At 38.1% G+C, this 16,035-nt stretch overlaps 1 protein-coding gene across 2 annotated transcripts in view; it reads right to left on the minus strand.

The window, feature by feature from the left end:
* PRKN (parkin RBR E3 ubiquitin protein ligase) overlaps positions 1-16,035 on the minus strand; it is a gene marked incomplete at its 3' end in the record, with an annotated part of 1,266,888 nt that overhangs the window by 610,043 nt on the left and 640,810 nt on the right. For both annotated transcript variants that reach the window (XM_082668938.1, XM_082668937.1), the window contains exon 5: positions 4,266-4,349. In XM_082668938.1, the coding sequence (XP_082525064.1) occupies positions 4,266-4,349 (84 nt within the window). The remainder of the gene's footprint in view (positions 1-4,265; positions 4,350-16,035) is intronic.

Consider the following 16,035-nt stretch of genomic DNA (forward strand, 5'->3'; position numbering starts at 1 on the left):
TGAGGAAGCCTGGGCACTGGAGAGCAAGGACTTGAACCTGGCCAAGGCACATGAGACTCAGCCCTGAGCCTATAAACTCATGGTGTTCAGAAAGGTCTTTGAGGAGAAGCAGCCTATTTACCACCAGACAATTCACAAGGGAGAAGAACCCCAAACGTGTCGGGAGTGTGAGGGGTCCTCAGAATTACACACCAGAGGAAAGCCTTCAAGTTCACTAACACACCTCGGCAGCCAGCTGAGGAGTGCACAGGGGTGAGGAACTCGGGCTGAGAGGCCAACACAGAGCTGCCTGATCTTATGGCTTTCCAGGATGAGCTTGAGGTTTGAATTTTTATGTGAAATCTCCTAATTGTATAAAATGTTGGCATTGTTATTTTATAGCTTTACTGGGGTATCATTAACATCAAATAAACTGCACATGGATAAATAGCCTACGTTTTGACATACATATACATCCATGAAGCCAACACCACAATTAAGATACTGAACAATTTCTCATCCCCAAAGATTCCTCGGGCCCTTTTTAGTGCCATCCTCATGCTCTGCTTGCCTCTACCCAGTCCCTAGGCAACTACTGATCTATTTTCTGTCACTGTAGATTGTTTGTGTTTTCTAGAATTTCACATAACTGGAATCACGCAGCATCTCCTTTTTTTGTTTTTGTCTCACTAGCATAATTATTTTGCGGACCATCCGGGTTGTGTCAACAGTGACTTCCTTTTTATCACTGAGCAGTAAACCACTGTATGGCTCTTCCAGTTTGTCTACACACTCACCTGTTGTTGGACATGTGGGTTATTTCCAGTGTGCAGTTACAAACAAAGCTGCTATGAACATTCATGTACCAAAAACAAGTTTAATTTTAGTCACTGTCTTTCCTTTCTGGTGAAAAGTACAAAGATCCTAGAATGCTTTAACTTTATGTTTGATGCTTACATGCAATATTGTCCAGAAACTTTATTTATCTTTACATATATTTCCATTCATCAAATATTATCATACTGATTGTTACATTTTGTTTAGGTTTCTCTACATTGTTTCCAATCATTCCTTCTCGCATTTCAGGCTTTCCTTCTGGGATCATTTTCTTTCTTTCTGAAATAATTTAACTTAAAAATATTTGAAAGGTTTAGATGGAAGTTAATTCCCTGAGTTTCTGTTTACCTGAAAATATCTTTTTGGTTGTTGATCTTGTCTTTTAAAAGTTTTTCTTAAATACAATCTTAGTTTAGCATTTATTTTCTTTCAATATTTTGAAGACACTGTTCCTGTGTCGTCTGCCTTCTGACGTTGCTGTTGGTTTAACAACTATTGATTGTTTCTCCTGTGTAGTAACCAGTCTTCTTCATTCTCTGATGCTTTTAGAATCTTCCTGTTCTGCAATTTCAGTGATCGATTTAGGTGGGGCTTTCATTTTATTCCTACTCCTTGGGATTCTTTTTTTGTGTGTGTGTGTGGTATGCGGGTCTCTCACTATCGTGGCCTCTCCTGTTGCGGAGCACAGGCTCTGGACGCGCAGGCTCAGCGGCCATGGCTCACGGGCCCAGCTGCTCCGCGGCATGTGGGATCCTCCTGGACCGGGGTACGAACCCGTGTCCCCTGCATCAGCAGGCGGACTCTCAACCACTGCGCCACCAGGGAAGCCCTCCTTGGGATTCTTGAGTCTTAAAAATTGTGGAAAGCTCTGCTTCATTATCTTTTAAAATATTACCTTTCCACTATTCTCTCTATTATTTTCTTCTGGAAATCTAATTTTACCCACCATATTGTTTAACTTCTCTTTTATATTTTAAATCTGTTATATTTTCTGCCTGCATTTTGAGTAATTTTATCAGGGCAAATTTCAGATCTAAGTTAGAATTGCTGTTTCACCTACTTACCTGCTCTTTAGCCCATCTAGTCAATTTTGTGTCAATTATAGTTTTTAATTCTAGAATTTCTTGTGTTATTGTGTGCATGTATGTACATGTGGGCGTGCATGTTTGTGTGTGTGTATTTAATCTTTTAATCTGACTGGATATTTCTGATAGTCTTTTGTTTTTTAATCATATGTGCGCTTTCATTTTTTAAACACATTAAGCATACTTATAGTCTTTCCCAGGCAACTTTAATCTCTGTGTTCTTTCCAGGTTTGAACTCTGCTCGCTCTCATTCATGATGGCATGCTTCCATCTGTGATTTTCTGATTGTTAGGTCATGCTCTGTGAAACTTTATCTGAGGGAATTATTTTAGGACTCATTTGAGAGCACAGGTCTCCTTGGGAGGATGTGGGTTAGTCTCAGCCCAGTTCCTGGCACTGCCAACTCATGGCCACCCTAAACAACATTCTAGACTCAGGACCTTATATAAGTGCACACAGAAAGAGTAAAATTTAGCCCCAAACTCAGGTAAATATGGGTCTGTGCTTACAAATTCTTAGGAGTAACATTTCTACCTAGAGTGAAAACAAAATAGGCAACTATCCCCAGCACCTTCCTCTCTCCACTTGATCCCAGGAGGAAATCATGTTTTCCAGGAGGTTCTTCATGTAGAATTCTATGGTTTCACTTTCCACCTTGACGAGGCCCTAAACTCACCAGCAGTCTCCAGTGTTTGCCTGGTCTGAGGCTGTAGCACCCGGTGGTGAGTGGCTTTAGCTTACACAGTTTCCTTTCTGGAGTCTAGCCTTCTCTTACTTTTGGGCATATGACCTTTTCCTTACTATGTTGTCAGCTCAGCTGTTCTTTAAAAATATGTGTTTGGAATTCAATTCACTACTTTTATATAGTGTGCACTGCAAGGATTTTTTAGGGTGTCGGTTCACCATGCTGTCCGAAATAAAGCTTCAGTATAAACTGATTTAGACGAAGCTCTGTATACTGATAAATAGGCGAGGTGAATATTCAACAAGCAAAGGTCGTGATTCTCAGCCCTAGCAACACAGTAGCCCTGTGACCAATTTGCAGCTAAATCCTTAAAGATGCAAGATTGTCTATCCTGCTATGCTGAATCCTCCCAATTAATATGAAGGTACACAGAGGCAGTCAGCCTGTCAATGACTGAAGTAGATTTTCAAAGGAGCTCACATTGCTGTAAAGATGATATGGAGATCATAATGTGACATGCACCAGAGGATTTAAATTATTATTAAATGTAATTATATCTACATGGCATGTATACTATAATATATGCATACTACATCCACATATATACACGCAAATACAATTATACTTAAGAAATCTGTCCTACAAAGTATGTATACTTTAATTTCATCCCAATAGCAAACTTGTAAGACTGTATTGTGCCTCGATATCGGCGAGTGACGCACAACTCATTATTTTTCTTCAGGATTTGCATTAATAAAGAGCTGTTCAGTGTCCCTAGTCCCATTTGATGGAGAGTGATCATCACTGCTGCTCACTGCTGTCTCTGTAGCCTTGCAATCATCCAGCAGATTGGAGAGAGAAGACACATCTAATGATCCTAGCTCAAACACTCTACCTGTTGCTGTTGACAGACTTTGTTCCTTAGAGAAGATATTAACTGTCAGCTGGCTGTGACAGTTTGTGAACTAACTTGACATTTGTGCTGGCGCCGTAAGAGTATTTACAGCTCAGAAAATATATATAATCAGATTATGATGGACCCAAGGATTTGCAAAGTAAAAAGTATAATACACAAGTTATAAACATGACCATAATGATAAAATTATTTAAAAAATAACTTCAGTGCTTAGGCTCTCGTTCCAGAAATACCTTCTCTATATGAAACACATGGTGTATGTTTGCAAAGACAAAATGGATTGCAGAGAACAGAGGATGGGGATTCCATTTACAGCTGGTCATTCATTCTAAATTTTCTAACAGCCCACTATGTCAGAAAACTGCTAAGAAAGGTAGAAAGAGCAATTTTGAATGATATGGAATGTAAATGTAAAATATCACAGCATTAGGAAAAAGATGAACATTATAGCTTTGTTATTTTCTTTTGTCAGACTCTGAACAGGATCTTCTTTATATTCCATGAACATCACCTTGTGAGGAATTTAAATTGTCATGTTTCAACATAATCACCCAAAGTGGTTAAGTCTCTAGGAAAGTGACACTGGAAGGCAATGATACAGGCAGAATTTTTCGTGAATATTATGAACACTTTTGAATCTTATAACACTTTTTGTAAATATAAAAGTGGATGGGAAGAATCAATTAGTGTTCTGTCTCTAATCTCATTTCCTAGTAAACACTGGAGATGCCATAATGAAAGAACAGATTTGACCAGTACTTACTGCTCTAGTCCCAGGACAGTTTGGAGACTGGCATTCACCACTCATCTGGTTTGGGATTAAGACATCTTCCCAGCGAGACGGACCCTTTGAGAAAAAAACAGCATATACTTGGTGCACAAATTGTAATTCAAATGTATTCCCTAATACATTTTCTAAAATCTATTTATGCTATCAAACGATAATGAAAGTAATATGTAATGCAAAGATTTTCAAAGTAAGATACATAGACCCTGGGGGTTCTCAGGACCCTTTCGGGGCATCTGGTAAGTCAAAACCATGTTCATCAATGTACTAAGATGATATTTGGCATATTGCTCCAAACATGTATCACATGTACATGTAGTAGTTTCCCCACTGCAGTTATATTTAATTGTTTAAAAATTTAAATAATTTTCTTAAGTTCATTGCAATTTCAGTTGATAACTTTTAAATGAAAACACACATGCAAGTCTCACTCAAAAGGACTATCTGGGGGCAGCAGTGCAGCACGGGGAGGCACACCTGGAGGACCGCTGGGCGCAGTCGGCAGGCTGAGCAGAGGCACCTGTATCTCCTCTCCCTCCTGAGGCCCCGTGAGAATTACAGTTAATAACTAGCAACATGTAAAGCCATAATACTAAGAAAAACAGAAGGCAGAAACTTGGTTGAGAAGAGAGTTCCACACTTTTCTGGAAATCTGCAGTAGGCTGCAGCAGAGGACGGGGCCTCTGTGCCGTGCAGGCCCACAAGGAGCCCAAAGGCTCGAGAAAAAGGAGGCGGGAGAGAAAGCAGAGTGAGACCTGGAGCAGCAAACAGGGAGAAAGTTACAATTTAATAAGCAGAAGATCCTAAAAATCTTCTAGATAGAAAGGTCAGATCCCCAGCTTAGAAACATAGAATGCAATGAAACTTTCTGTGCATATCACAGATATGAATTTTTCATGCGTTAATTTTTCAGGGCCCAAAAAGCAACAAAAACACTTATGTAACAATTCCTATAATTGTCACATAAGTACTACTTTATCTGACAAACCCTTGTGTTGTACAAGGAAATTACAGAAAATTCATTCACAATTTTCTTCTTGATCTCAGACCATAACAAAACATACAGGTAATAAAACTGAATAGAACTCCGTTGGATATGAGAATTCAACATAATAAAATATATGTGCTCATTTATCCATACTACTCAAACTATTAGTATTCAATGCTATTGCTATAACCATCCTGAAAATAGAAACAAATTTCCCAGTTAATTTCTGCCATTAGAAAGCAGTTTTAACTTTGCTCCTTTCTAGTTTTAGAAAATATAAAATGTTAATTGGTTATTCATTGCATACATTGTTTTAACAGTTGCATGGGTAAGGCATTTATAATTAACGGGCTTTATATAGGAGTAAGAAAGGTGTCAAGACCACAAGATTAACAAGGACTGCAAATCACATGGCAGCCCAAGGGAGCTATGGATTAGAATGCATCAAGGGAAGAATACAAAAAAAAATGTATTTCATCTCTCAAAGGTATAGAATTGGAGAAAGACATCAGAAAAAAAAAATGTCAGAACAGTGTGAAATACATGTCTTAATAAAGAATCGTGTGGCTGCTTTTTAGAAAACTTTCTCCTTCTTGTCCAGTAGTAGTTACAACCAAGAAAAATACATAAATTATTTGAGCATCTATATCAGGAGTCAGCAAACAATGGCCTTGTTGGCCAAATCCAGCCTAGGGTTTGCCTTTGTACGGCCACAACCTAAGAATGGTTTTACATTTTTAAATGGTTGAAAAGCATAAAAAGAAGAGCCTTTTGTGGCACACGAAAAGTAAATGACATTCACATTTCCATGTCCACAATGAAATTTATTGGATACGGCCATGGTTGTTCATTTATGTATTGTCTATGCTGCTTCTGCACAGCAAGGGCAAAACTGAGCTGTGGCTCAATAAGCCTAAAATATTTACTATCCAGTCCTTTATGGAAAAAGCTTGCCAATCCTTGACAGTAAATAAAATGTTCCAGGTTCATATTGAAAATACTCAAAAATACTGTAGCAGCATTTTGGCTACCATATAATCTTATTCATTTGTACAAGCAGCTGCATTCTGGGTCTCAAGTGAGAAATTACTTCAGTTAAAACCTTAGTACTGTTGACCTGTGAAATCTGAGAAGGCATTGATAGAATCCAGTGATTCAAGTAGCTTGAATCAGTAAGAGAGTGGAAAATTACAGCATTGGGGATTTGTCTTGATTAATGCTACCACCAGCTGAAAATCGTGAAGCAGAATATTATTTAAATACATTTATATGATGCATGTAAATCATAAGTTCAGAAAAATGACTCAGTGGCATAATAAACAGTGATAAAAATCTATAAAATATGAGTCTTAAAATAATATTTATTCTTAAGAATTCCAGAACAAATCCACAAGTCATTTTGGCTCTGTCTTGTCACGTCCAATCAAGTGGAAAACTGAAGTACTTAAGTAATTCTTATCCGAATATCACTCTGACAAGCTTCAGACAGGCAGTTTAAGCAAAGGTGTGTTTTTTTCCTGAATTATCTAAATCGATTCTATAATCTGTTCTTCATAGGTGGGCACATACACTGCTCCCTAAACAAATTATGCGTTATGTTTTACAAAATGCTTCTACAAAGTATTGGCACTTACAGGTTTTGAAAAGGGTAATTTTAATAGTATTTTTACTACACTTTTACCAATTATCTCAGGTTATCATCAACTGTGTTGCATTTAAAATAGCCTCTTGGGGCTTTCCTGGTGGCACAGTGGTTGAGAGTCCGCCTGCCGATGCAGGGGACACAGGTTCGTGCCCCGGTCCGAGAGGATCCCACGTGTTGCAGAGCGGCTGGGCCCGTGGGCCATGGCTGCTGGGTCTGCGCGTCCGGAGCCTGTGCTCTGCAGCGGGAGAGGCCACAGCAGTGAGAGGCCCCCGTACCGCAAAAAAAAAAAAAAAAAAAAAAAAAGCCTCTTGAATGATTCCACAAACATCTAAGTCGAATAATTAAATTTAAGGGACTAAAATTATTTTGAAAATTATACTACTGACATGATACAAGGACAGCAAAACTGTCTTTAAGACAGCTACACTCAGAGGCTTCCATCCACCCTCCTAACTTTTCCTCTCTGTCTGCAATAAAATGATACAGAGAAGGAGAGTCAAAGTTCACCAACCTGTTGAGTCCCAGTTCCACCAATTATTAGCTATATGCTCTTGAGCAAGTTTCATGTTGCCTTTCTAAACTTAGGGTTCCTCATCTGAAAAGTGAGGGATTAAATAGCTCCTTCACAGGGATTTCATGAAGATTAAGTGAAATAACACCTGTAAGACTGCACAGTGCCTGGCACATGTTGACTTATTTAAAAATGGCAACTGTTGAAAGCAGGATTTCTTATTTCTCAAAATAGAACTCCCCAAGTACGATTATGTTTAATGTTGTAGATAGATAAGCAATAAGATGCCAGTTTCAAGGGACCAGACTTAACCCAGTGGGTTTTTCATTTCTTCCTTTTTCTCAGTTTCCAGATTACCCAACCATTCCCCAGGGGTCAATCACTTTCCAGAGCATGCTGCTATAACTCTCTCAAAGCATGACTGATATTTCCATCAGTCATACAGTAACCTTGTTCTGCATCTCCCTCCATTTGATTTTAAGATCTGTGCTTCTAATAAAGCTAAGCATGGTGCTATGATTATAGCAGAGGCTCAATAATGCAATCATTTAATAGTAAGCAGGGAAAATAATAGGGAAAAGTCCTTTGAATCAATACATATCTACCAACCAAACGATACATATCTACTAAACAGCTCTTAAACTCTGTATTCTTAGAGTTTACAAAAGAGAGAAGAATCCTTTTTCTTTAGGTTTTATGGACTAGCCACAAAGACTGAGGTTGTAAATTAACTGAGCACACCCATTCAAATGAATAAAATTAAAAAGGAATACTCATACCAAATATCGGTCAGATATAAAACAAATGAATACACATATACTGCTGGTGCAAATATAAAACGACACAGTCAGTCTGGAAATCTATTAGGCATTTAAAAAAAATTAAACATACAACTAACACATGGCTTGGCCATTCCACTCCTAGATAATTGACTAAGATAAATGAAAACGAGTCCACAAAAAGAATTGTATACAAATGCTCACAACAGTTTTATTCATAATAGCCACCAACTGGAGACCACCCAAAATATGAATGGATAAACAAAATGTGGTATATCCATCCAATGGAATACTACTCAATAATCAACAGTATTACGTTACTTGTAAATGCAACACCGTGGATGATTCTCAAAATTATGTGAGGGAAGGAAGCCAAATATGAAATAGAATATATGCATGATTCTGATTATATAAAATGCAAACAAATCTATAGTGGCAAAAACAGATCACTGGTAGCTTTCGGGTGGGGGCAGAGGGTGGAATGGGCTACATAAGAGCATGAAGAATCTTTTGGGGGTGTTATGGGCTGAGCTGTGTCCTCTAAAACTGCATATGTTAAAGTCCTAACCTTCTTCAGAATATGACTGTTTTGGAGATAGGGTTTTTGAAGAGGTAATTAAGTTAAAATGAGGTCATTATGGTGGACCCTAATTCAATGTGACTGGTGTCCTTAAAAGATGTCCTTAACAGATGGGATTGGGACATAGACATGCACAGAGAAAAGATCACGTGAAGGCACTGAAGAAGACAACCATCTACAAGCCAAGGCAAAAGGTCTCAATAGACACCAACCTTGCTGACAATTTAGTCTCAGATTTCTAGCCTCCAGAATTGTGAGTGAATAAAATTCTGTGGCTTAAACAACCCAGTTGGTGGTACTTTTTTATGGCACCTCTAGCAAACTAATATAGGGGTTATGGAAGTGTTCTGTATCTTGATTGTGATGGTGGTTTTGTGGGATTATATACTTGTCAGAACTCTTCAAATTGTAACCTTTAAATGGAGGCAGTCTATTTTACACAAACTAGTGTATTGGGAAAAAACGAACTGAGAAGTTGCCAAGGAAATTCTCTGAGGGAAGGAGAATCTGTATCAAATGGTGCTTGAACAACTGAATTTCGATATCTAAATCCCTTCCTCACTCCATACAGTTTCTAGAAGAAGACAAATGAGAACATCTTTACAACCTTGAAACAGACAGAATTTTTTTTATAAGGACACACAAAGCTCTAACCATAAATGAAGAAATTTATAAATTGAATTTCAATGAAAATTTTAAAAAAACTTCCACTCATCAAAAGACACTATTCAACATGAATATGCAAGCCACAGACTGGAGAAAATATTTATAATATGTATATTTGTGAAATAATTCATCTTTAGACTATATAAAGAACTATATATAGCACCATACAGACAAGCACCCCAATTCAAAATAAGCAAAAGACTTTATAAAAGGAGACATAAACATGGCCAATAATCATATAAAAAGATAGTTAACATCATTAATAATCAGGAAAATGCAAATTAAAATAACAAAATACAATTTTACTTGGTTTCGCATCTTAGCCAGTATGATGGCTAAAATTTTAAAAAAGGCTCATAATACTGAACTTCGGCAAAACAACTAATCTATGCTGATAGAAATCAGAAGCTGATTGTCTTGACTGGTGGTATGGACGGGAAGGAGGCATGAGGACATTTTTTGGAAATGTTCTGTATTTTGATTGGGGTAGTAGTTACATGGGTGTGCATAACTGTCAAAGCTCATAGAACTGAACCCTTAAATTCTGTGCACTTTATTGAGTGTAAATTGTTCCATAATTTAAAACAGGGAACTGAATCTTATTCTACTCCTTATTCAACAATTACTTACTGAGGCCCTGTCTCTCAGTAGTTCTGCAACTTTGGAAGTTCTCTTAACCACTCAGGGAACAGCTAGCCCAGGACAAATGGAGTAATACCAGAACGGGCATTGCAAGGATTAAATATAAAAGTTAGGCCAATGCCAGGCACACAGTAGGTTCTCAACAAATGTTAACCATTTCTATATTTACCATTCAGCACCCAGACGTGATAAAGTGGGGGGGACAATTAGGGACCACAGCCAATATGGTTTAAAAAACAATCCATGTAATGAAACAATTAAAAAAAAACTTTTTTTAAAAAGCATCTTTACCTCTTCAGTAATTTCGCCTTATGGCCTTCGGACACAATAGTCTATAACTTTTATTATAGGATAATCCAAGCCACTGTCAATCAAAAGAATAACCAGTTCTGTGGCTTTGAACTGGTTACTAACGTTCATCATCGAGTTACAGAATTCTTAAAGTGAAGCACCATGTCCTACTTCTATCTATGTGCTCTGCTGTGGGTAGCAAAATGCTGTGTGTAAACATGGTGAATCCTCAGAAATACATCAACTGGGTCAGGCTTTACCTTCCTCATCTGTAAAGCTATAAAACTGGAAGATCTGTGGTTTTCAAAGTTGTGTTTTCTTTTAAAGCAGAACTTTCCTCCAATGAGTTGTGTACAGAATCCAAAGTATAAAAGAAATAAAGCAGGCTTATTCTGCTTGGAGAAGAAGGATGGGTCCTCAAAGCTCTTGTCACTGCTTTTTGCTGCCTGCTGGAGGCCTCCTACCGTTCCTTGCCACGTGGGCTTCCTAAACGTGGTTGCGTACTTCACAAGCCAGCAGAATATCTGCTTAGGTCCCTAAGATGCAGTCTTCTAAGATGTAATAAAGGGGAGTCTTATATAACATGATCAGGGAAGTGGTAGATATCTCATCACTTTTGCCATATTCTCTTCGTTAGAAGGAAATCACCAGAACCACCTACATTCAAGAGGAAGGGATTTCACAAAAGCATGGACACCAGGAGGTGGGAGATCACTGGGGGTCACCTTCATGTCTGTCCCTGACACACATTTTTTTTTTTTTTTTTTTTTTTGCGGTACACGGCCCTCTCACTGCTGTGGCCTCTCCCGTTGCAGAGCACAGGCTCCGGACGCGCAGGCTCAGCGGCCATGGCTCACGGGCCCAGCCGCTCCGCGGCATGTGGGATCCTCCCGGACCGGGGCACGAACCCATGTCCCCTGCATCGGCAGGTGGACTCTCAACCACCGCGCCACCAGGGAAGCCCAATTAACCCTTCTTTTGAAACTATTTTATATAGGACAGAAGGAAGCAGAAGAGGGAAGAAATGATTAAGTGAATTCCAGTTAACCAGCAGGAAAATAATGATCACAATAAAAGTAACAGCACTGCCATCTTCTTGCATTAGTAAAGAACTGGGTTATTTGCGCAGCACTTTCACATGCACAAACCAACCTTGATTCCCAGTGAAAATCTGTTAATGCTATCTATACTCTATAGAGCTTTGAAACCTAAGGTGATTATCTGTTCACATGTTGGGGTGACCACAGAACTGTTTCCTAAGGATCCTGGCCCCCTACACAAGTACTTAACTCTCATATTTAGCATGCCTTAAGAGTACTGCATTTTTGTGAACGAGTATCCATTTTTTACAAAATTTGTTAATCACAAAAATATGGATCTTTCCTTATTTTGTAACATGAAATATCTGAAGTCGTTGCCTGTTGGAAAATCTTGCCCACATTTTAATAAAAGCTTGATCACTAGGCTGGGTAGGGCTTGGTGAGCCAGTTCCATTCTGCTCCATACGTGGTCATTTGGATGGCTCAACTAGGGACCAAAGCGTTCACCTCCACAATGGCTCAGTTGCATGGCTGACAAGCGGTGCTGGGCTCCTGCCCTCGGTTCTTCTCAATCAGAGTCTTTCCAGGGGTTGCTTGCACCTGTAGGTGTTTCCCAAGAGCAGTAGCAATGTCATCTCGACCATATTCTTTCGGTCAAGGACTCACAGAGCCCTCTTCACTGGAAGACACTATTGTGCAACGCTTTGTCAAATGTTAGTTCGGCATTTCACTGAATGAGATTCTAATCTGCAGTTTCTTATCACTACCAATTAAGAACTGTCCCGTGCTGTTTCACTTGGTCTTCTTTCACTTTACCTTCAGTTTTTTGCCCTGGTTTCTGACTATATAGGCCTACTTAGATTTCCTTTCCTTTTTTTAATTTTTTGCCATCCCGCGCAGCATGAGGGATCTTAGTTCCCCAACCAGGGATCGAACCCGTGCCCCCTGCAGTGGAAGTGCGTAGTCTTAACCACCGGACCACTGGGGAAGTCCCTAGATTTCCTTGCATTTTTATTCAAAATACCTAGTGATATATTTTCTAATAAAAGCCTTTAAATATTATGAAGCACTAATGTGTCACATTGGATATGGTTTATGGAGACAAAAATAACAAACTAGCACTAATTTGGCATATTCTCTGATAGTCCATTAGGTCCCCTCTTGTGTTTTCATCTGGGCATAAGCAGAAGCAGAAAGTATCTGCACCCACACGTAAACTTATCAATGGCTTCCAATTATTTAATATAATTTCTCTGATCTCAGAAAAGCACTATTCAGCTACTCGAGAATTTGAAACCACTACCATGTGCCATCCTCTATGCCTTGAAACACATTCATTTGATGCAAATTTTAAGTCACTGAGGTCATTAATTCACTCAACAAATTACGCATGCAGTATGTGACAGGTATTTTCCTAGACTGGAGATAAATCATTGAACAAGACTTTTCCAATTAGGAGGGTAAAAGTGACAGAAGAACTAATTATTACATGGATTTTTTGAGGGTACACAGGAGGGACCCCTGACCAAGATTTTTGAAGGACTATTGTTTAGGATGAGATCTGAGGAATGATTAGGAATCAGACAGGAAAAGGGAAATTCCACAAGAGAAAGAATTCTGCGCAGGGAAAGCAGGACTAGGTACCAACTCCTAGACTGGTTTTGCAATATACATATACTCTCAACAAGACAGTATCAATAATTAATAAATAGTTATTTACTTCTGTGCCTCCTAAATATCTTAATCTACACTACTATTACTTGATATCAAGATTCCATTAAAATACACATTTAAATGTAACAGTATGCCAAGCACTGATTTCAAAGCAATGGGTATGCCAACATGATAAACAGTATCTTTGTACTTTTGATTGAGACTGACTGGATTTCAAATCCAATAGACATTAGCAGACATGCAACAATAAGGAAGTTAATTAATCAGAACATCAGTTTCTTATGTGTAATGTGGAAACAATTGTACCTACATCATAGGATTGATGGTTAAATGAGATAAAGTACTTATACACATAGTTAATATTCAATAAATATTAGCAGGTACTGCTCAATAACTCCAGTATGAGAAAAATGTGATCATGGAAAGAGCACCCCAATAGGCAAAGATGCAGAAGATCTATGTTCTAAATGTAGTTTCACAAGAGTTTAGGCTAATCACTTTAAACATCTTTATGCCTCACTTTCTTATCTGTACATTGTGAGTAATAAGAGCTCAGAGTCAAACAGGATAATGCATGAGTTAATTAATGTGAAAATCCTTTATAATTACCCCAGGGCATTCAGATATTAGTAAGGGGACAACTGGGGCTGTGTGTATTCGTAGACAATCTAAATACCTCACTTATTACTGCTCCAAACATAACTCCATTTCTGAGTTGAAGAGATGCTTCATACATAATGATGCAGCTGCTGCTGGGATCAGCAATTAACCAGAGCAAGTGTCTATGCTTGTATTGATTACCCAATGCTGCCAAATTAACTCAACAGCTGTTTAAAAAGAATATCTCAGCTGGTCTTGGAGATTTTCCCCAAGAACTGGGGTATCTCTATAGCTTATAAAACATAATTTGGCATGATTTGGTATAAAACAAATGTCCTTCCATTACTAAAATGTGTTTCATATCATAAAAGCAAGCATTTCATACTCTAATACTCAATAACATACTTTTTCCCTCCAAGGAAATTATTACAAGAAAGAAACATCACATCTCTAAAAATACCTACAACGTTGTAAGTGAAACAACTCTTGGTCCACTGCACTACAGCTCCGCTGAGTTTTGACAGAGTCAATCACTGTCATTATTTATTGAGAGTCCTTTCGTGTAGGGTGCCATTATGCTAAATGCAGTTAAGTGTCAAACAATGTGGTTATTCCTTCACAATTTCCAGTTACCAAAGTATTCCTAAACGACGAGATGTTTTCAATTATATTACTAAGTGTTGACAGCTTTGCTGTAGGCACATCACAGTGATAGTGGGATTTAAACAGCAGTGATTTTTTTGGTCCTATTTCATAGAACTGAAACAATAGAGACAAATAAAGACTTAAAGATACAGTGATTCACTTTTATGCACTCTTAACAGATTTAATTTAGGAGAAGCATATGATTATCCTCATCTGTTCAAACTCTCTTTACTAAGAATAATCTTGCTACTGCATGGAGAGAAATTTGCTGCAGCTCAGATTAGAGGCAGTTTCAGGCAGCATAATATGCTTCTAACTGTTGAGATGGTAGCTCTCATTTCAATTCAAGGCATGTAAATCGATTTAAGTAACAACATTTATTATCACGTAAAGCTTCCTAGTTATCTCAGCTGGCTTTACATCTTGATAATTATGACTGGAAATGGACTATGCTTATTAAATGTGATAAGAAGTTTATTAGATTTCTAGTGAATGCCCAGATACCATCATCATCATATAAACATTATTATGTAGTTCTCAAAAATAAAGCTTGGTGAATAACACATCACATTTTGGTGTGTAGTATACTACTCTGAATCCCCAACTGATGCTGAACTCAATCAGCCACCTTTTTTCAAAAAAAGGAAAGGAAGAAATAATATAGGACATGTTTACATGATTAACAGATCACAATTTAATTAATTTTTCAGTTGCTTCAATGTAATGAATTGCCCATGAAGATGTAGCAATATGGGGTTACTGTATTGGCCAGTCCACAAAAGTTATACATTTTGCACTAATGGAAGTAATGCATGCTTCAAGGACTTAAGTAGGCAAGTGGCGTGATAAGAACTGGACAAAACTATGAAAAAAATCACTTCTTGAGGGTCCTAAAGGGCAATGAACTTGAATGGGCTTCCCTCAATTAAGCATTAGACACAATTGTAATGAGCAGGCTTCTAGCTGTGCTATAAATCTAATGGCACTACCATGTAATCCTATGACCAGGAATTTTCAGTGACGGCCAGCATATGGGCAGGGGACATTCCTGCCCTTTACTGACCTGGGGTTTTTTGAGTTGAAAAGAGTAAGAATTTCTTAATAAAAAATAAATTTTTAGAAAACCCCCAGACATCCCCCAAACCAAAAATGACTCTTGGCGAAAAGAAAAGTCAGTTTGTCCTTGGACATGTATGTTGGCAAAGACCTTTTGTTTTTAGCAAGGCCCAGTTTCATATGAACTGAAAACATTTGCTCTAGTACATAAATCTTACTCTGGGCCTTTTCATGTCAAGATACTTCTACCTTTTCCTTTCTTTCTCTCTCCCTTTCTTCCTCCTCCCTCTGCTATAATCCAGGTTCAATCACCTCTAAAAAAACTGTAGCTTATTTATGGACTAATGAGACAGGAGTGAAAAAGTCTTAATTCTAGATTAAAACAAACTAAATTCGTAGTTATCTGAACTTTCTCAGGACTAATTCAAACTGGCCGAACTTCACACCAAAAGTTTTGTGAAGTTTCCCACCTCTTTCTGTAAGAATTCAACCTCCATTATTATTTTGCAATTTCCTCCCCTTTGGCTCAATATTTAATAAAACCAACTTCTCTAAAAATCTTTTCTTTCTATGTCTATTTCTTTCATCAGGAAAAGTGTGAAAGATTGTTGCTGAAGGACAAATTAGAT

This window comes from Grampus griseus (assembly GCF_964374135.1).
Source record: "Grampus griseus genome assembly, chromosome: 13".
Lineage (NCBI taxonomy): Eukaryota > Metazoa > Chordata > Mammalia > Artiodactyla > Delphinidae > Grampus > Grampus griseus.